The sequence below is a fragment of the Vigna umbellata genome, chromosome 4, assembly GCF_029865625.1.
Source record: "Vigna umbellata cultivar VRB3 chromosome 4, Vumbellata_1.0, whole genome shotgun sequence".
Classification (NCBI taxonomy): domain Eukaryota; kingdom Viridiplantae; phylum Streptophyta; class Magnoliopsida; order Fabales; family Fabaceae; genus Vigna; species Vigna umbellata.
Genome location: NC_142168.1, coordinates 35,058,011 through 35,079,503, shown reverse-complemented (window position 1 = coordinate 35,079,503; position 21,493 = coordinate 35,058,011). Strand labels below are relative to the sequence as shown.

The 21,493-nt window shown below is 38.5% G+C and overlaps 2 protein-coding genes across 5 annotated transcripts; one reads left to right on the top strand and one right to left on the bottom strand.

Annotated features, from left to right (window-relative positions):
• Nucleotides 1–536: 536 nt before the first annotated feature.
• Nucleotides 537–16,844, top strand: MBD9 (methyl-CPG-binding domain 9). Of its 4 annotated transcripts, none has more exons than XR_015786407.1 (11): nt 537–1,343; nt 6,576–7,287; nt 7,442–8,542; nt 8,662–9,354; nt 9,768–10,073; nt 10,636–10,971; nt 11,214–11,312; nt 11,399–11,833; nt 12,308–14,497; nt 15,290–15,739; nt 16,538–16,844. XR_015786407.1 is itself a non-coding variant. In XM_047314324.2 (11 exons), exons 1-11 carry the CDS (start codon nt 805–807, stop codon nt 15,584–15,586), a joined length of 6,615 nt encoding a protein of 2,204 aa, XP_047170280.1. In that variant the 5' UTR covers nt 537–804; the 3' UTR covers nt 15,587–16,192. The 4 variants fall into 4 exon arrangements, 2 of the variants coding, with proteins under 2 accessions (XP_047170280.1, XP_087970862.1); XR_015786406.1 differs by lacking the exon at nt 16,538–16,844 and adding an exon at nt 15,810–16,192; XM_047314324.2 differs by lacking the exon at nt 16,538–16,844 and having other exon boundaries at nt 6,576–6,762; nt 6,856–7,287; nt 15,290–16,192.
• Nucleotides 16,845–17,504: 660 nt separating this feature from the next.
• On the bottom strand, nt 17,505–21,001 carry LOC124838649 (homeobox 1). The gene is made up of 4 exons (XM_047314307.2): nt 20,436–21,001; nt 19,527–19,657; nt 18,946–19,185; nt 17,505–18,189 (listed from the first exon to the last, which is right to left on the bottom strand). The coding sequence occupies exons 1-4, from the start codon at nt 20,524–20,526 to the stop codon at nt 17,797–17,799; spliced, it is 855 nt and encodes a 284-aa protein (XP_047170263.1). The 5' UTR covers nt 20,527–21,001; the 3' UTR covers nt 17,505–17,796.
• Between the last annotated feature and the right edge of the window lie 492 nt (nt 21,002–21,493).

The window sequence follows — 21,493 nt, the reverse complement described above, 5'->3', positions numbered from 1 at the left end:
ATTCATATGGTAGCGATTTTATCCTAAAAAAGAAATATTATAATATGTATTGAACTAGACATTTAACTTTTATTCCTCCAAAAAAAAGTTTAGTAATTAAAGATTAATAATTATAACAAACATGCATCTACAATGCATGGAAAATTTGCAATATCACGTGATCTAAATATTTTCTTGCTATGAGAAAAGTTAAAAACTTGATAGGTATGATATCCATGTCTTTTTAAGTAAAACTGGCGTGCTTACAAAATTCTTATCATTCTGTACCAAACTAAACATGCAAACGGTTTTTTCAATTAGTAAAAGGTTTGATAAATACATTTTTTATTTGTACTAATTTATATAGTTTTTTACAAATTGGTACATTTTTTGAGTTAATTTTGTAAGATTTGATTGTAACTAAGACTCTAAACATTATAAAAGAGGTATAAACCCTAAAATGTTTTATGAAATTTTGGTTGGTTTCATGGTTTTTGTGATTTAGTATTGATTATTGTAATAATAAATAAGCACCAGGTTAAGGTTTCCCAGTTGAAGATAGCAAAAGAAAAAAAAGAAAAGAGAATAGAAACTGAGAAAGAGATTTACGAGTTTACGATACAGATACGGTCCCATCCCTGTCTTTCCCTTTTCTTTTTCTTCTCAAGTTTCTCTCTCTTCGCGCTTTCTCTCTCTTCTCTAAGCTCCAATCTCACTTCCTTCCTTCGATCTCTTTCCAACAACGATTTACTTCGAAATCGGAAGCACAATGGTTCAAACTCAAAGCCCTAACTCGCTGCCGTGTGACTCAGCGCCGACTCTCCGATGATCATGGAGCTCCCCGATTCCACCGGCGGCGACCGCAACCTTAACGCGCCGCCGCCGCAGCCACAGCACAATAACCACCACCAGGACGCTCGCTCAGGCCTCGGAATCGACCTTAACGAGATCCCTTCGCCTTCCTCCTTGTTCGCCGAAACCCTACCGGACTCCGTCACCGACGTCGTCCGCACTTATCACGAGAACCCCGGGCCGCCGCCGGGAGCCCTCGCTGCCCTCCCTAGCGGTGGTCTCGCTCCTTGCGCTGCCTGCTCCAAGCCCTGCCCCGCCGCCGCCGGGAGCCACCACCACCTCGTCGTGTGCGACGGCTGCGAGCGCGGCTTCCACCTCGCCTGCGCTGGAATTCGCGGCGGAGGACGCCAGGCCGCGAGCCTGGAGGAGTGGGTCTGCGGCGAGTGCGTCGCCTCAGGAGTGAAGAGCAAGCGGTGGCCGTTGGGAGTGAAGCAGCTTCTCGATATCAACGCTCCGCCACCGAGCGAAGCCGAAGCCGAAGGCCTCGGCGACGGAGACGTGCATGATTTGAGGTACGGAAAAAACTGTCGAGCTCTCTTTCTCTTGTCATTGTTATGTACTATGAAATGTATGTTTATTGTCTTGTGTTTTCAGCTTACTGTGCGTGCACTACGGTGTGGTGTGAGGCTAAGCCCTCTTGGTTGGTTTTTCAGTGAGGTTGTTGGGAATGAGTTGGTTTGAAAGAAGGAAGAGGTTTTGAGTGTGGTGAGATCAATGTGGGTGGTTTAGCGTCTGGTTGTTGTGCTGAGAACGTGTTTTTGTCATTCAGTTCATATTGTGTTATTAGGTTTTCGAAATTTAGAGTGTGTTAGGTTAGGAGTATTGTTTTTTATTTCTTCACGAAAAATGGTGACTTTTTAAAAAGAGTGTAGTGAGATTTTGGGAAACTGGGCTAGTTAGTTGGCTGGTAATATATGGTAGATAGTAGAATATGTGACTGTGAGTAGTTAGTTAAAAAATCACATTTTTCTTTGAAGCTATGTATGCGAATGTGTTCCTTTTTCGTGGTAAACCCCAGATAACTGTTTTATTTTATGTGATAAGTGGGGATGCACTTTGTTTATGGTATCAAAATGAAGCAAAAATACGTTCTGCATGGGGAGAATAGGTGACCTGGGGGATTGAACAGCCCACATTGTTAACAGGTGCGGCAGTGCATCTGGTGCCAACTCCAGTTGCTGCTGTATTTTCAACTTTCCACTTCCTAAAATTATTTGATATCTTCTCAAGAACATTCTCATTAAAACACTACCAAACAAATTTCCAACCCTCCTCCCTCTGAAGAAAGGAAATAGTACAGATGTTGTTAAAGTCACTATTTACTCTGCAATGTCTTAGAATCCTTATGCTTTTGTCTTGCTCCTGAATTCGCAAATAGCTAAGATTGTAATTGTTGGATTGAACACTTACCAATATGTAAAAAACTATAGCTGATAATTAGAATACATTTTTTTTGACTTAAGGGCGTATTAGCTCAAACTACACTATTTAATTGTGACTCCACCCATCCACTCTCTGTCACAAAACAGTTAATGCACCTCAGAACAACCTCCCCCTGCAATGTTGGTAATCAAACTCGTGATCTTAACTATGGTACCTATAGTTAGATTGAGTGCTTACAACTTAGTTAAATACTATAGCTGATAGTTTTGACCAACATTTTATGAGCATACCAATGCAAGTATAATGATTCAATTGAGACTTGATCCACCAAATCTAAGCCACAAGATGATTGATGCACCTCGCTCCAATCTCTCCCTCAACAAGTGTTCTTTTGGATATCAAATTCATGACCTTGACTTTGATTTTTATAGTTGGATCAGATGCTTACCCGGACTTAACTCATTGTGTTCTCTAAATTGTAACATTTGCTTTTTGAAACCGACCCGTCTCCTTCTTCTAAGATTTCGGGTTTTTGAAGTTTAGAAAATATTTGTTAAGTTAGTTTAGTTTTTTCACTCCTTCTTGGAAAGTGCTTACCTCTTTAAGATATTTTGTGAACTTTCCGAAAATTGAGGTATGATAGGTGGTAGAATATGCAAGTGTGAGCAGTTACATTGAAAATCACCTTTTCCTTTGATTTTCTATGTATTTAATGGATTCTACCTGGTTAACTGTTCTTTAATTATTTTGATAAATAACAATGCTAATTATCTTTAGTATAAAATAGAAGCAATTACCTACATAGTGCAAGGAGAATCGAACCCCTTCCTTTGTTGTCACATCACCGTCGAGGCGGTGCCAGTTGAGCTATGAGCTTTTGGCTTTATGGTTTTCAACTATTTGTTATAATTGCATAGTTGCCACCTCGTTTTCTACTTTCTGGTTCCAAAAAATTTCAGGAACAACTAAATTAATACACTACCGAACAAATTTCAAGTATCCAAAAGTCTCCCCACTGAAATTTTGAATGCGGTAACTACGTTAATGAAATGCACTTCTTCATTGTTTTTTTCATATTTGGTGTAATATTTGTTGAACAATATGGTGCAAATGTAATCAGAAAGGAATGTCCAATGCTATTATTGTTCCTTTGTTAATTGGAAGAGACCGTGTTAATACAAAATAGGAATTCACTTAAGATATTGTGGACATTTAATGGTAAGATTCGTTTGGTGACGGAATTGAAGTTATAGTTAATAATTTTTAATTCCAATTTTGTTTGAGCTTAAATTGGTTTAGAGTAATAAATTCTGCAGTTTTCAATAGGTTGTGATTGGGCTGTTATAGGGTGCGGTGCCACAGCACAGCCCCGTGCCGTTTCTTTGAGGCCACGAGGGCTGTAGTTCAGTGTCAGAGTTGTGTGCTGCCAGCTCAGCTGCTATTCTTTCCAAGTGTGAAAACCCCTTTCCTGGCCCTTTGAACGATGTCGTTTGGCCCTAAATAAGGGGACCGATAATTCTCCATTATATTTTACTTGAGTATAAGCCCTATTTTGTTACTCTCCCCTTCCAAAGGCTTAAATAATACACTTTTCTCGTATTCTCCTCTTTCCGATACTGACTTAGAACTCTTTGCTGTGTTTCTGGCCAACCCATTGCAATCTGGTAGAGTTTTTGGCCAACTAGGGTGGAACACTGGCACACCGTTCTGTGGTCTCTACTCTGTTCACATCCTTTGGAATCTGTTATGTTCATGTCACAGAGGGGTCTATGTTCTGTTCTATTTTTTTAGTACGACAATATATTGTTTTCTCTCTTTCCGTGTTCTGTTTGGATGGTTACCTTATGTTTCCTTTCTTGCTGTACTTTTTTCTCTCAATTAATATTCTTTTCTGGTTATTAATGACTTTAATTCCTAAATGTGGTATTGGCAATTTTTAGGGTGTTGGTTAATACTTAGAAAGGGTTTGGGCTAGTTATTTTGTAATTCCATGGAATTTTGAAATGGCTTTATCATTTTATTTAGGGTTTCCAAACTTAAATCTTAGTATTAGTCAGTCAAATTCTGATTTCAATTCTAGATGCTATACTGGCATTTAGAAGTTTTGCTTTCACACGGAAAATCTTAATACATGTTTTCATATAGTTTTTCCAGAAACACTAGTTCTTTGCAGGTACCAGAATCACCATTGCAGAACACAGTTGTCAGTATTGTGACATGTCAGAGTGGAGTGGCCTTGTGCTGCAGTGTGATTCTGATAGCTGAGTGATTTTCTATAGCTGACAGTGTGGCCACAATAGTGTGCTACCGTTATATGGGCTTTGAAAACCCATTTTTAGACCCCAAACAACATTGTTTAGTTGTTTTTTTTTTGGTTGAAATTGTAATTTCGCAAACTCTTTCTTATGCATTTTTGCTTCAGAAAGGTAATAGGATTTGAAACCCTTCTTTCTTACCATTCCAGAAAAGGTTACCCCTTACCCATGTTTCTTCACACTTTAAAGGAATGTTTTTCCTCGTTTTTTAGAGCTGGTTTCATACGATTACTTTTTAGGTTTTGTTGAATATAGTGAAAAACTATATTTGAATTAATCTCCTTGTGTAAAATACACACATAGGGTTCTCTATTTATAATAGAAGAAATATGGGCTAAGCCCAAAATACAAATGAGAAATAATAACAAACTAACTAAAAGATAAAAGATATAATATATTTAACACTCCCCCTCAAGCTGGAGCATACAAATTGTATGAACTAAGCTTGAAATAGATGAACTCAGTGTTGAACTAGATGATTTGTTGTCTTCAAGAGTGTGAGGCAAACATAGATGGACTAACAACAGCTTGTGAAACTTCAACTTCAAAAGTGGATGAAGGAGAGTCGTGTGGACAATGATAAACTGCAAGGATTGATTCCCAATCAATGATGGAAGAGTGACGGGATCAACAGTGGTAGCTGAAAGCTAAGAGCTACAAAACTGCAGGGACTACACTAAATCCTCATCAATGATGGATGGGTGACGGGATCAATAGTAGTAGCTGAAATCTACAAAACTGCAGGGACTACACCCATATATATGTGACTTGCAGTGTCTTGGAAACGTACTCCCCCTTAGTGTGAAGGGTGGAAATGTGGAACATCGCAGTTGCTGGACCACTAAAACAAAACCAAATATTAAGCTACAATGCTGAAACAAAGGCATCAAAGATCCAAAGATATGTTGGAGGTCCAAGATTCTTTGCTGGACAACTCCCAAGTGGTAATACTTAGCCATGTATCACAAGAAGATCGGGCTAAACTCTAGCCCAAGAAGAACTGACGCAGTTGCGTCTGTCTGAGGTGGTAGCGACTGCAACGGCGGTTGACTGCTATAAAACTGTAGGGACGAAATTGCCATCACTGACTATAGGGCCTGTAGTGGCTAGAAGCGAAAAAACTACAGGGACTGCCATCACTAACTGACGAGGTGATGGGGCCTACAGTGGTTGGAAGCATACGGCGTCGGACAGCGGCAAACGGCGTCGGACAGCGGCAAACGGCGTCGGACAGCGGCAAACGGCGTCGGACAGCGGCAAACGGCACGGACAGCGGCAAACGGCGTGGAACAACGGCAAACGGCGCCTGGACCGCGGAAACCCTAGGTATGAGCCCAAGCCAACAAAACGGAGAAACAAGAACCAAAACACACTCAAAAAGCTCCGGCGAGACGATCTGCAGTGACGCGGTGAAACTCCGACACCGGGAAGGCGGCACGTGGAGGTGCGTGGTGAGGAGTTTGGTCATCACTCCGACGGGGTTGGCCGTCGCTCGAGGAGGCGCTTGCGATCCGCTGGTCACCGGTCGAAACTGTGACGGTGGCCGGCGGTGGCGGCGGCGGTGGCGGCGGCGGTCACCGGTCGAAACTGTGGCTCTGATATTTAATATGGTATCAGAGCCAGGTTAGTGCCTATCCTAGCGAGTTCTAAGTGGGCATTCTATTCTTCTATTCCACCCGCTATCGGGCCGCTATCGGACCACCCAATTTCTACTATCACGCACGAGATGTCTATACCTCGGCGTGAAGGGGGTGTGTTGGAAGTCCTACATCGACTAGAGATAAGGCCAAATTATAATATATAAGTGAGGTGCAAACCTCACCCTACAAGCCGGTTTTGTGGGGTTGAGTTAGGCTTTAAACCCACCTTCTAATAGGTTTCATATACTGATGTTTGTTTAAAGCTTGCCTGATGAATTTTGAGTGTACATTGTTGTAATCTTTGTACTAGTTCCATTTATGTCTTTTTATTTATTAATGCAATACTTTATGCCTCCTGATCCGAATTGTTTTATCTGGTTACTTTTTATGTTTATTTTGATCTTAGAAAGCACACTCGCGGTGATAATTATTTTGGTGCCAGTCCATTTGGTGCCCCTGTGACATATTCAAACTTTTACAATGGAAATGCTACTGGCTTCCAAAAGTCTTCTGGAGGTTTGATACAGGCTGATAGAGTGGGTTTTGAGGATATATTGAATCATACTCAATCGATTACTAGAAAATTTGAGGAGGTATGTACAGATTTCCCTCTTAGAATTCATAGTAGTAATAACAATACGGCTATTATAATACCATCTCGGAGTCCAAATGAGATATTTTTGCAGGCTCTTAAAGATTTTATATCTGAACGGCGCGGTGTACTAGAGGAAGGTTGGCGAGTGGAATTTAGACAATCAGTTAGCAGCTCTGAACTATATGCAGTTTACTGTGCACCCGATGGAAAGATATTTGATTCTGTGTATGAAGTAGCTTGTTATTTGGGGCTAATGTCTGGCTTCAATGCCGTTGAATCTGAAATAAGACATGAGAGGTCTCTTGTGTCTTTAAGTGGTTCTCTATCTAGGAAAAAAAAGTCAACAAGATCTCCCGTAGTGAATGGTTTCATGGAAAAACGGGGAACCATGATGAATAGTAATTGTAAGGATCCTTCTTCTGAAGGTTTAAATGTGGAATGTGCTAGTACTAGGGGGAATATCGCAAAACCCTATGAAAGTGGAAGAAAAGAGGATGGACAGTCCTTCCCTCAGCAATTTGAGGTGTGTGAATCTTGTTTATATTTCCTCCTTTTTTTGTGAAGCTGGTTTCTTACTGTTAGTTTTTCCCAATATAACTCAGAATTTAGGGGGAGTTATTATAGTGAATCTGAAATTTACTATTTCTGCCTAATTTTTCTATTTTTTTATATTTCAGAATGAACTCCCTCTACAGTTCAAGGACTTCTTTGTTCTCTCATTGGGGAAAGTTGATGTGAGACCATCGTATTATGATGTTAATCTTATCTGTCCTGTAGGTTATAAATCTTGTTGGCATGACAAGATTACTGGTTCTCTTTTTACATGTGAAGTTTTGGAGGGTGGTGATTCTGGACCTATATTTAGGATCCGAAGGTGTTCCTGTTCCGAATTTCCTGTTCCAGTTGGGTCAACCATCCTTTCATTGTCAAAATGTTGTCAACTTGCAAGTCAAGCTGATGAAGGCAATGGAAAAACTAATGGTAGTATGGATTTGGATGATGGTGATAATATCCAGATGATGCTTCAAGACCCTTGTGTACCAACTGAAAATGATGTCCTAAGTTGCTCTGCAAACTTCTCAATTAAGGATACTCATACACCAGATGCATTAGGCCCTGCGACTGGTTCAGTTCAAGATAATGCTATACATTCTTTAGCTGATGAGTTTAATGATGGAATTGGTGAATTTTGTGTGGAAGAGCGGTCATCGTGCTCTGCATGGAGAGTTATTTCTCAGAAGTTAGTTGATGCTTGCAAGGATTTCTGCAAACAGAAAGGAACACTGAAGTTCTATTGTAACCATGTTAAGAATGAAACATGCTTACATCAATGGGATTTAGGGAATGTAAAAAGTGATGAATTGGATAAATTTTGTGGTTCCCTCGGTTCAGTTGGCATCCCAGATGTAATTTATGCAGACAGTGATCTGGAAGGTATCTCTGAGGCTTTGAGAAAATGGTTGGAGCAGGATAGGTTTGGATTGGATGTTGAATTTGTTCAAGAAGTATTGGAACAGCTTCCTGGTGTTGAATCTTTGCAGTATGAACTTTTAAATTGTAGAGATAACAGCTCGTCATTGCCAACAGTAGAAAATGGTTTCTTAGTGGTTGAATGGAGAGAGGGGTCAAAACATCAGGAAGAAGCACTTCAAGGTTTATACAGGAGGTCTAAAAAGGCAAGTTTGACTAAAAAAAGCTTTAAGGAAGGTCGTCGTCCACCACTTGGGAAGCCATTATGCTCCAGGGCTCCGGGTGAGCTCATTGGTGACATTTTTCAGGTATTTTTGTTTCATGCCAACAGTGAATCTTAAATGTTTTTTGTTAGGCTTTTACATTTGTTGGCTTTATTTTTATTTGCTATGATATAGCCTTTACATTTTCTGCTTTTGTCTTCCAGGCTTGGGAACTTTTAGAGCGATTTAATGAAGTTCTGGACTTGCAAGAACCATTGTCATTAGATGAGCTTGAGAAGGAACTGATTAGCCCTTGGTTTGATGGATTGGATTTTCTTGAGAAATCGGAGAGGGACATGGACGAAAGTCAAGTTTTAATTTCCGAAGGAACTGATGGTAATTGCAGACCATTATTGTCCATAGGAGGTGATACTGGTCCATCAGGTTCCATGGAAGGTTCTCATGCATTTATTCAAATGGAAACTGAAGCAATGAAGGAGGCTGCTCAAGTTAAGCTCGCATCTTTCACTTACGCCAGATGCTTTGGTGTAACTTTGACCAAGGCTCATAATTCACTGCTGAGGGTGCTAATAGGTGAATTGCTATCAAGGGTGGCTGTCCTGGTGGATCCAAATTCTGAACCTGGAGAAACACGAACAAGACGGGGAAGAAAGAAAGATATGGATAGTGGTCTTCCTGCTAAACGAACCAAACTGAACATGCTTCCTATTAATGAGTTGACTTGGCCAGAATTAGCTCGGAGATATATCTTGGCTTTTTTAACAATGGATGGCAACCTTGAATCTGCAGAAATTACTGCCCGCGAAAGTGGTAAAGTATTTCGGTGCTTACGAGGTGATGGTGGTTTGCTGTGTGGTGCTCTTACTGGTGTGGCGGGAATGGAAGCAGATGCACAGGTGAGCATCAGTTATATCTTGGTTCTGGCTAATATTTAGATACTGCTTACCCATTTTGCTTCACAGTGCTAGTATGTGGGACCTTGATATAATTTTATTTGGCATTTGGGCTAAATTCTGAGTTACATGATATTCATGGTTTCAAAAACACAGTATTATATTGCAAGACAATCACTTTAAATGTAATAATTTCTAGAAGTTTAACTGATTGGTGGTATTTTCAGCCCAGGCGATATTCCTTTTTACCCCTCAGAACTTGATACTTTGGAGTGGGGTCTAATGGCCACTTTCAAGTTTATATATTAAGATTTTATATCTTGCTGCTGGTTAAACTTTTCTAGACTACAATTTAAGTTGTCAATCTGAAAAGAATGATAGAACTAACACTGATTTTTTTTTCCTCTGGCTCTCAGCTACTTGCAGAGGCTACAAAGAAAATTTTTGGTTCTTTGAACAGACAAAGTGATGTACTAACTATGGAAGAAGAAGAGTCTGATGCAAAGGGTGCTTCTGAGAAAAATTTGGCAAATGATGGTAATGTTCCTGAATGGGCTCAAATGCTAGAACCTGTCAGAAAGCTACCAACAAATGTAGGCACTCGAATAAGAAAGTGTGTTTATGATGCTCTCAGTAAGGATCCACCAGAATGGGCAAGGAAAAAATTGGAACATTCAATCAGTAAGGAAGTGTACAAGGGCAATGCTTCTGGACCAACAAAGGTGCTTCTCAGTGGCACCTCTCCTTTAGTGTGTGTATATATATATATATATTTCGGGGGTGCATGTGATATTGACATGGCCAAACTTATGTTAAAATCGCTATTTTGGTTGCAATGATAAAACTATTAGTATGAAAGTTTCTTGACCATTAGATCAGATATCGGACCAAAAGATTTTTCATAGAATTCAATGGTCCAGGAAATGTCTGCTACTGCTTGCACTTGTGTGATGGTTTTCACCATAGAGTTTTGCTTGAATTATTATTGTTGGTGTTTCTAATTTTCTGGTGCATTATCCTGTTTTACCACGCAAGCCATCTTATAGTTTATAGTTTCCACCATACATGTGTAATGTAAAACTGTATTTACTTCTGTTTACCCCCTGTTAATATTACCTACTACAACATGCAAGACACACCCAGAGTTTCTCACTCAATGTATAATGACAAAACTAACATTTTTGATGTTACTATCTGGTAGGTCATCTGGTTAAAATAAACGTTTATACTTTTTGGTTAAGGAAGCATGAATCTTAATTGAACATTATTCTTGTTTAAAAACAGAAAGCAGTTCTTTCAGTGTTGGCTGATGTTGCTGGTGAAGGAGGGCAATCAAATCCCAGTAAAGGGCAGAAAAGGAAGATTGTTATATCAATTTCTGACATTATGATGAAACGATGTCGCATTGTATTGCGGCGTGCTGCTGCTGCCGATGATTCAAAGGTTTTTTGCAATTTGCTGGGAAGAAAATTGATAAATTCTTCCGATAATGATGATGAGGGGCTTCTTGGATCTCCAGCCATGGTGGCCCGCCCTCTTGACTTCCGCACTATTGACCTTAGACTAGCTGCTGGAGCTTATGGTGGATCTCATGACGCTTTTCTTGAGGATGTACGGGAGGTCAGTGTGTTATCAAACTCTGATTGCTTGTTGAAGCTCCTTCTATTTTGTTTTTACTTTAGATAACTACCACCATATAGACCCATTTTAGTCTCTGGCTCAAGGGGCATTATGTATGATTGATTTCCTCATGCTCTTCATTTACTGTTCTCTAATATGTTTTCTAGTAGATGCCGAGTCATTCTTACAATGCTCTTTTGTGACTTGTGTGGAGGCACTAAACTGTTGATTTGATGGTGCAGCTGTGGAACAATGTTCGTGTTGCTTTTGGGGATCAACCTGATTTACTCGAGTTGGCTGAAAAATTATCCCAAAACTTTGAATCATTATATAATGAGGAGGTTGGTAGCCTGTTTGTGTCTACTTCAGTAAATTTTCTCTTGTACTTTCTTGTTAATCGAACATTTAATTTTCTCCTTGGGTACAGGTTGTCATGAATATGCAAAAACTGATGGAGTATGCTAAACTGGAATGCTTAACTGCAGAAATGAGAAAGGAAGTTGATGATTTTATTGAGTCAATGAAAGAGACTCCAAAGGCCCCTTGGGATGAGGGAGTCTGTAAAGTATGTGGCATTGATAGGGATGATGATAGTGTTTTACTATGTGATACTTGTGATGCTGAGTATCATACATATTGCTTAAACCCTCCCCTCGCAAGGATCCCAGAGGGAAACTGGTACTGTCCTTCCTGTGTTGATGGTAAACATGCAACTCAAGATGTTACAGAACGTACACAGGTTATTGGCAAACGCCGAAGTAAAAAATTCCAGGGTGAAGTTAATTCTCTTTACTTGGAATCCCTTACTCATTTGTCAGCTGTAATTGAAGAAAAAGAATACTGGGAGCACAGCTTGGCCGAGGTTAGTTGATGCACATCTACTTGTTACCTTTTTTTTTACAATATAGCTAAACCATATAAACATTCTAGGTAGAATGACCTAATTATCTTATTTTTGAACTTCATATTTGTGGTATCTTTCTAGAAGGAGTTTTGTTGGTAATTGCAGGGTGCTGGTATGTGCTTCCTATTCTGTTATGATCTGAAAATGAATCTTAATGGGGCTCTATCTTGAACTAACAATATCTTATCCTGAGTTATACTGGCAGGATTTTCATTTGTTACTTGATTGCTTTTTGGCATTGCTCCTTTTCTTGTATGCTTTTAAAGGCAAAGGCTCCGTTTTCCCTTGTTTTGTTTTGAGCACATCGTGATATTCTTGAAGCATATATTGACATGTGGTTAGCAACTTGAGTCATGATTGATAATCTATTTCTGAAACTGTAGAACTTTTTTGTGTTTGCGTTTGATTAGTTTTTATTTTAAATGGTTGCAGAGAACTTTCCTTCTCAAATTTTTATGTGATGAGTTGCTTAACTCTTCCATGATACGCCAGCACCTTGAGCAATGTGCAGAGTTGTCTGCTGAGTTACATCAGAAATTGCGTGCACATTCTGTAGAGTGGAAAAACCTGAAAACCAGAGAGGACGTTTTGTCCACAAAAGCAGCTAAAATTGATACTTTCTCATTAAATACTTCTGGAGAAGTTGGTCTTAGGGAAGGGGTTACTACTTCATTTTCAAATACTGCTAAATGTCTGGTCCAGCCACATACTGCAGTTGACAATCCTAGTAATTTTGGGGTATTTGATGATAGTCTGCCTTCAGAAGAGACAACTAAAGAGAAGTATAGGTTTGATAGTGTAGATAAAAGCATATCTGTGACAAATTCAGATTCCGATAGCCAAAATTTGAATTCCTTAGATGTAGAGGGACAATTTAGAAATGTCTCTGGTGCTGTGGAGTCTCAGTGTACTGATAAATCTCCCAAATCTTTTCCATCACCAAATATGTCTCAAGAAATAAATGGTTCTGTTGGAGCAGCTGATGCCCAGGGTAACCACCATAAATGTGAGGGAAGGGACATGTCTACACCTGTGACATGCCAGCAAGGTGGGGTGCCAGTTGATGCTTCACATATGGTTTTGAATGAGTCAGAACCCTATCACCTTGAGCTCAATGCCATCAAGCGTGATATTTCACTATTGCAAGACTCCATAACTAATGTAGTATCACAGCTGCTGAAGCTCTCTGTTCGCCGGGAATTTTTGGGCATTGATTCCATCGGTCGATTGTATTGGGCTTCAACTTTGCCTGGAGGACATTCACGTATAGTTGTTGATGCAAGTGCTGCACTGCTTCATGGAAAAGGAATGTCATTTAGCAGAGACTATGTGGAGAAGTTTTCTGTTCTGCAGAATTGTTCACTAACTGAGAAGGATTCCTCTCCTTTCATGTCTCAGCTTAGAAATGCTTTGGTCAATAGTGCACCATGGATTGCTTATGAAACTGATGCTGAAATTGAAGAGCTCTTAGGTTGGCTGGACGATAATGACCCTAAAGAAAGGGAACTGAAAGATTCCATTATGCAGGGGCCAAGATCAAGATTCCAAGAGTTCCTTAATGCAAAGACCGAAGAGCAGGTTGAGGACCAGGGACCTGTTTCTATTCCCAGAAATAGAGAGAAAACAATATCTAACTCTCTTGTTACAAAGGCGACTTCCTTGCTGGAAAAGAAATACGGTCCCTTCTTTGAATGGGATATTGAGACGTGGAAGAAGCAAAATAAAAAGTCCAGAACAACTAATGATGAAAAGTTGTTTAGGTGTGAGTGCCTTGAACCCATATGGCCCTATAGGAAACACTGCACATATTGTCACAAAACTGTTTTGAGTGATGTTGAATTTGATGGACACAACGATGGCAAGTGTAATGCAGGTCTTCCGGTTGCAGAGAAGAATAGGAACAAAATTGGATCTTCTAAAGGAAAAGGGAACTTAACATGTGATGGCTCACGAGAGAAATTCAGAGCTGATGCAGAAACATCTGGAACCAAAATTGGTGGTGGTTCTAAGCTTAGCTCAAGAGTGATTAAATTTTCAAATGAAGAATCCACATGCCCATTTAATTTTGAAGATATATGTTCCAAGTTTGAGACAAGTGATTCCAACAAGGAACTTGTCAAAGAAATAGGTCTTATTGGTTCAGATGGTATCCCTTCCTTTGTTCCTTCTGTATCTCCTTTTGTTAGCGAGTATGCACAATTCTCAACTTCAAAGGATGACATTATTGGTGTTTTGTCCAAACCAACGGAAAGCTGGGGTTCTCAGGGAAATACTGATGGAGCTGGTGCATGTCTTGACCATAATTCAGGAATTTCTACTGGTAGGTTAGCTGTCAACGAAAGCAATAAATCCATTAAATCCTCCTCCTCGGGAGAACAAAGAGATGGGAAATTCTCTTTTTGTGGTCCTGTTTCAGATATGGGAGATGGCTGCTGTGTGGTTCCTTTGTCGTCATTGAAACCATTAGTTGGAAAGGTTTCTCACATCTTGAGGCAACTGAAGATTAATCTGCTTGATATGGATGCTGCACTCCCGGCATTTGCTCTGAGACCATCAAAGGCCGAGTCTGACAGAAGACAGGCTTGGCGTGCATTTGTGAAATCTGCAGAGACTATATACGAGGTTTGTCTTATATCCGTGGCTCTGGAACATACAGTTCTCTATTAACTGGCATTGCCAACTCCACATGTTTCTCATTCGTTTAGTTTCTGTACTGCTACTTACCTGACTGAGATGCCTTTATTCTTGATAGAAAATAATTCGTGGACTTAATAATGCGACTTTGCTTTAACTCCGATATCAGTGAAAAAATGCTGTTAATATATTTATACTATATTTGTAGTTTAGTGATTATATGAATTCATCTGTATGTATACTATTAACAAAGGGGATTCACCCTTTTGGTGTACATTTTTTTTTTCAGTTTTATCCTTTTAATAACTACTTTTTAAAATTCAAATAAAATACTATTTGCGAATTTTACCCTTTTAGGAACTATTTTTTTTTTGTATTCATAATAAAAAACCATTTACACAATAAAAAAATTATAAAATCATTTATAAGCTATAAAATATTATTTATAAATTGAAAATTCCACACTATTTTTTGTTTCAATAACTAAAAATCATTTTATAGTTTAATGAAATTTTTGCCATGAAAAAAAAGTGGAAACATCCGCGTAGTGCATGTATTTCCACTAGTGTTTGTTAATTGAGGTGCCTTCCTTTTTCTCATATGATTCGTGCGACATTTACCCTAGAAAACAATATGTGGACTTACTAGTGCCACTTTGCTTTAACTTTGATATCAGTCAAAAAAAAGATGTTAATATTTTTATACTATATTTGTAGTTCAAACAGGTTAGTGATTATATGAATTTATGTTTGTTAATAGAGGTTCCTTCCTTTTTCTCAGATGATTCAGGCGACATTTTCCTTAGAAGATATGATTAAGACGGAGTACTTGAGGAATGACTGGTGGTACTGGTCATCATTCTCAGCTGCTGCGAAATCTTCTACTTTGCCTTCCCTTGCCCTTCGCATATACTCTCTTGATTTAGCCATTATATACGAGAAAACGCCCAATTCTAGTCTTACTGACAGCTCTGAACCTTGTGGCACAGCAGAGACGAGACCACCGATGAATGTGGATGCAGAGAAATCCAAAGGAAGCCGGAAGTCAAACAGGAAAAGGAAGGAATCAGATGGTTGATCTTATACTTGCATTTCAGAAAATCAGATATCTGGTCAGTCTTTTTTGATGTGATGTGATCATCCACTGGTACGACTGGTTCATTGGGCAAACCTAAGGCTGTAAATGGGGCAGCCACAGCTGCTGGTGTCTCTTGCCTGCTTGTACATATAGGTAAAGCTGACCTGCTAACTCGGATGCCTTTTTTTGGCTAAGCAGAATTTATAACATTATCTGCTTTCAGTGAGGGCAACAGTACGAGGGAATTGTAAGGATGCGTCCAATTTTGAAATTATAATTCTGCTGCAGATGTCCAGTTGGCTGCTCCATAGCGAGAAGAACCATTTTTCATTTTTCTAGCAGAGTCTGATCCATATATGTATACAAATGGAATTATTGTAAAGGAATAGGAGGAAAGTAGTAAAAAAGAAAAGGATGGGAAAGAAGTCAGAAAATGTTAAGTTGAGCAGTTGTAGGCAATATTTCATTCTTTATACTTTTTCTCACCCACCCCACCAAAGGTCCTGCACACGCATGCCCTTGATTTTGTTCCTGGGCATCTGCAGATGTGTTAGAATGCTGGGGGAATTATTGGAATTAAAGCTTTTTTTCCATCTGCTTTGTGCTTGCGTCGTGCGTGATCTTCTTGATTTTTTTTATTTGCAGAATTCCTATAATCTTCTAGTCATGTGTGTTGGGGTTAGTGTATACACACTAATATTTGACCCCCTCCTTCACTGTTTTCGCGTCAATTTAAGTATTTAGTTACAGTTTGGGGGTTACATTCTTATAGCACTGCTGTGGGGTATGTTTGGTAGTTAATGATCTGTGGTACTACTTCATGTGCATTGCACGTGCCGAGGTAGTACTTGCATGGATTTTTCTGTCTATATCCCTCAATTTACTTGTGACATCTTTCTAGTATTCTGATTCATATTTCAGAAACAGAAAGTCCATTTCCTCGTTATGCAGGTGTCAATGACAATTGTGGGGTGGTGGAAGCTGGATACCACTTTCATAACGTGGTTACTGTGTGTTCGTGAGGTAGATTGAGTGATTTCTGCAAATCATTGTTTGCTTGATTATGATATTTAGATCAGTGAATTATTCTGTGTAATTAAGTTGCATGTACTTATTGTTACTTTCAGCAAATATAGTGCTGGAAGCCTCCATCTTATCTTGGAAGAAAATTCGTACTGAATAGTGAGAAATTGAAGTTGATCCGTGTAGTTTTTTCTGTTAATTGCAAGTCTCCGGTCTCAACCAGAAGTTTTGACTCTGGATGGTGTTGGATTAGATTGTACATTTTATATAAAAGATTTAAGAAAAAAAATTATCATCCCTACCTCGCCATCTTTCTGAACACTTTGTTGTCTATGTTTTGAATACATGAAGTTGCTGATAATATTACTAAATATACACATTGGCTATCATTAGTCATGGAAAGTATAGATAGTATTTATCTACTATTTAATCTGTAAATTTTTTTTACCTATGGTTTCGTTATTTGTCATATATTTGTGAATATTTTAAAAAATACTTTAAAACCTGTAGATATATCTATAGATATTTAATAAAAATATTTTATAATTTTTAAAAATAGAACTTAAATAAAATTAAAAATAGAAAATTTAATATAAATCAAAATTTAATTTAATTTAATAAAATGTAAATTAATTTAAATTTAAATTTAATTTAACTTAGTAAAACATAAATTAATTTTATCTGTCAATATTTGTGAACAAGGATATATTTTTCATCCTATTTGCCATGATTAGGGTGCGAAAATAATATTATCTGATGAAAAGTAGACAGTTTGTACTCTTTGCTACCTTTGTGGGCCTCACCCGCGATGTGATTCTGGATTATCTTATCCAAATGGTTTTCGAAAATTGAGGATTTAGGAGGGTAAAAAGAAGAACAACTTAAAATCTATGTATGGACTTACTAATTAACTGTGTTTTTATACTTAAACATTAAATAATCTTACTGTAGTTTTGGAAGAAGTACAAGCATTAACCCACACTTGACATTATTTGACGAAATTACTACTACTAGACTTTATTTATTAAACTTGGCAAAAGGACACTCCAACTCCTAGGGGTCGTCCAAGCCACCCGGGCGTTTACATTTTTCTCCTTGCCCACACCATACATCTAATTATTCAATATTATTATCATTACCTTCTCTTAATTATGCCTCTAATTTCATGTCTGCTGCTGCATTATCATTTATCCAACATAATACATATTGGTCCACCAAACCAATCCCTCTCCTTCCTCATGGTTTTGGTTCTCAGTTTCAGATACCACAAACACATCCATGTAACTCCTCCCATCATCACTTCCATCCTCCTCCTCCGACTGAACTCTTTCAACTGGGCCCACACATCCACCAGGGTTCTCAGCCGGAAAGTGTGAATCAACACTGTCAACCACCAGCTGTGGACTACCCTCATCCACCACTGCACTTCCAACAGACCCACTGCTCTGGTGGTCCTCTACCCTTGTGCTGAAAATTGAAGCTATATCTTCTACCGGAAGTGGATCAACTTTCTTGTCATACAATGCTTCCTCAGGCACCTCTTTAGCTTGAACTTGAAGCTTCTCATTTAAGGATACCACCTGCGGAATAGTCAACATGTCATTAAGATATTCAATCCACCACACTTTAAAAAAAAAGTCCACTTGTTAATTAGTTTATGGCCTAGCTTGCATACTCTTTTTTTTTTAAAGTTCATCGGTCCCTTTCAGAAAAGGGGGTCTTAAAGCATATTTTGAGAAATCTACAGAGGTATATTCGCATAGTTACTCTGAAAGTGGCTTCTTTGCAAACCAGGTGGGGTTCAGAACAGATGCTACTCTTGGTAGTTTGTGATTATTATAGTGTCGAATCTCATGTGTAGGGCCCTTTCTTGATAGCTACCAATCATCTTCTATGTCAAGTGTCGACTTCTTTCCCTATGCTATGCTATGATGGAGTTCTGATTGTGAAGCCACTAATTCTATCCTATAGTGTTCACAGACAATTTATATTCTATTCTACTCTATTCACCCAATATTTCATCACACATCTACCATACCTATAGCTGTAAGTAACCATTGCACCATTCATTGTAGGGATGTACAACCACATTAGTTCTCCAAAATAATAAGATATTGTCCATTCTGGATCAAGTCCTTACGGATTTGCTTTTGGTAAACTTATATTCATCTCTTATTTTTATTCGATGTGAAACTTTTATTTGTGTCCTAACATTCACGTCTTCTCAAGTTGCATATATGAGCAACCAAATCTAAATTAAAAAATCTCAACTCCCCTGTTGCCCAGATACAATGATTTTACTACTTTTCCAATATTTTATCCATGCATAAATGTACCTCAGATTTCAGTTTCTCATTCTCCTTCATGAGTGAATCATAGGATGAAAGAAGGGTATCGTATGAAGACTTGAGAACATCAAAATCCCTTTCGAGCTGTTTGGTCTTCCATCGAGCCCTGCGGTTCTGAAACCACACAGCTACCTGCCTTGGTTGCAATCCCAGCTTCTTGGCCAACTGGGTCTTCCTCTCAGGCTCCAGTTTGTTCTCTTCCTCAAAGCTCTTCTCCAACAGATGGACCTAACCATCAATCACACAAGACTGTCACAACATTATAATATTCACGGCAAACTGTCACAGGAATTTGCCTTATACATTATCTCTCTCATCAGATCCATTACTAAATTAATAACACCACCAACCATTCAACTCCATGACAGTTGTCTTCATTTACTACTAACAATAAGAAATGGTTTCAAAATCAATCACTTTATAGCTACAAAATGGAATTTCTCTTTAAATCCAACCATCTTTTTTTCCATACACTATTAAATTTAGAAGCCAAACTCAAAGCAATTCATTCAAATTGCTGATCAAAACAACAACAACAACAAGAAATAGCAGTTCATTCAAATTTCAACCTGTTCAGAACTGAGGCGATGCTTCTTCTCCGGCATCTGCTTCTCATAATACTCCTCGTCATACAGTTCATCCGGTGAGGTGAAAAAAGGTCGCCTCTTTGAGGCTTCCTCCAAGCTCATCATCGATCTCCCTGCTTCCATTTCAATCCCAAAACCAAAACTTCATCAATTAACTCTCTTTCATGTCTCAACATAATAATTCACACACGGAATAAATATAGAAATTTTATTTCCTTATTTGTCACTCTAAAGGAAGTTGCTTCCTTTATCACAACCCCAAATCGAATCATGCCTTTTTTAAGCTTTAATTTTTCCTTAACCAGAACCATCTCTCTGTTCCTAACTCCCCAGCAACCAAACACATCAATTTTAGAAGCACAAAACCTTGGATGCGGTTTCTTTACATGTTTTTTAAAACTTTTCTTCAATCAATATTAGAGTTTCATGTAGACAATTTAGGCAATGATGATTTATACTAAAGATCAACATAAATTAGAGGTGAAATTCAATTGTTTTGACAATCTGCTTAATAATGAGTCATATTATGTTGTTGTAAACATAACTGAATAACTGACTTATGTCAGACAGTTACTGGGTGCCATGCACACTCTATATACTTCACTGTTTTTGATTCTTTCAATACAGTTAATATTCCCCACTCTCTCTGTGTGTGCTATCTCTGCTGTTTACAAGTTTCTTCTCTGCATACTGTTACGTTAACATATTAAAGGTCAACATAAATTGATGAGGCAAGATTCCCCTTTTGAAGGAAGAACACCAAATACCATAAAAAACACAAACAAAAACTACTCCACAACATACCATTCAAATCCAAATTTTCGATACAAAAAAGGTATCAAGATAAAACTAAGAAGATGAATTCAAGAGCAAGGAGCGAAAGAAAATGACCTCGGAAAGCGAGTTCAGTGTTGCCGAGGAAGAGCATGTTGGTGTTCCCGCGAGAAGCACAGGCATCAAAGAAAAGCCGTCCAGACTCCATGGCACTTCGATCACTCACCACCGCCGGAGACACTTTCCAGCGAGAGAAAGAGATTAGTACTTAAAAAAGTGTTTTTTTGTGTGTTTGTGGTTGTTTTTTGCGGTTTACTCTGTTTTACTAGAATCTTGTTTGAAAATTTAGAAGGGTTGCTGTTGTTGTTGTTTTTGCTGAGATTTTTGCTTTTGTGTGGGAATTATTAGAAGATCATAAGCTTATGACGGAAGAAGCTCGTGGTCCAAAGCAACCTCGCCGGAGTCTCCAACGGGCATATGCAAGATCCCATCATACACCGCCAGATCCTACCCACCACCCAAGTTCGTCCTTTTCTGGCCTCAGTTTCGTGTTCGAGAAAAACCTCAAACACCGTCGTCGGAGTCCCGGAGAAATATTTTCCGGCGAACCTCTTTTGCGTTTGTGTGTATCGTCAACGCACTGTGTCTTTGCGAGTGTCTTCTGCGACTAAAGTTGTCCGACCCATGGCCACCGCTCTTTATAGTACTTTCTTCCTTCTTAAAAGACCAAATTGCCCTTTATTACGTTTTTTTTCTTAATTAATCATTTAATCTCTCCATTAATTTACTTTTGTTTAATCTAATTTACTTTTTCTTAAAAAAATGTCAATGTTTTTACACATCTTCAATTCAAAATTGTTATAGTTTAACTAGATGAGTATATTCAAAATGGAATTACATATAGTTCATTTAAACTTCTTAACGTTACATTACCATCCTTACATGTTGATAACTTTCCATCCTTACATGTTGATAACTTTTTGTGTAATTTTAACATCATGAAAAAGAAAAGAGAATAACTTGATTTAGCAAGAACTACGCTGTTAAAAGTTTCATATAGACTAAAAGCTAATTTAAGATATACAAAATTAGGTTTAAAATTCACTCTTTAATATCTCAACTTCAAATATTGGAGTGTCATCTTTTATATTACTTGCATGTGGAAATCATGGTTG

Excerpts from the sequence above, each read along its gene's own strand:
- MBD9 (XM_088114736.1), top strand. The coding sequence starts at position 805 with ATGATCATGGAGCTCCCCGATTCCACCGGCGGCGACCGCAACCTTAAC. Across the intron at positions 1,344-6,575 it reads GGAGACGTGCATGATTTGAG|AAAGCACACTCGCGGTGATA; the intron begins GTACGGAAAAAA and ends TTTTGATCTTAG. Across the intron at positions 10,972-11,213 it reads TTCTTGAGGATGTACGGGAG|CTGTGGAACAATGTTCGTGT; the intron begins GTCAGTGTGTTA and ends TTGATGGTGCAG.
- LOC124838649 (XM_047314307.2), bottom strand. The coding sequence starts at position 20,526 with ATGGAGTCTGGACGGCTTTTCTTTGATGCCTGTGCTTCTCGCGGGAAC. Across the intron at positions 19,658-20,435 it reads CACTGAACTCGCTTTCCGAG|GGAGATCGATGATGAGCTTG; the intron begins GTCATTTTCTTT and ends AAATGGAAGCAG. Across the intron at positions 18,190-18,945 it reads ATGAGAAACTGAAATCTGAG|GTGGTATCCTTAAATGAGAA; the intron begins GTACATTTATGC and ends ACTATTCCGCAG.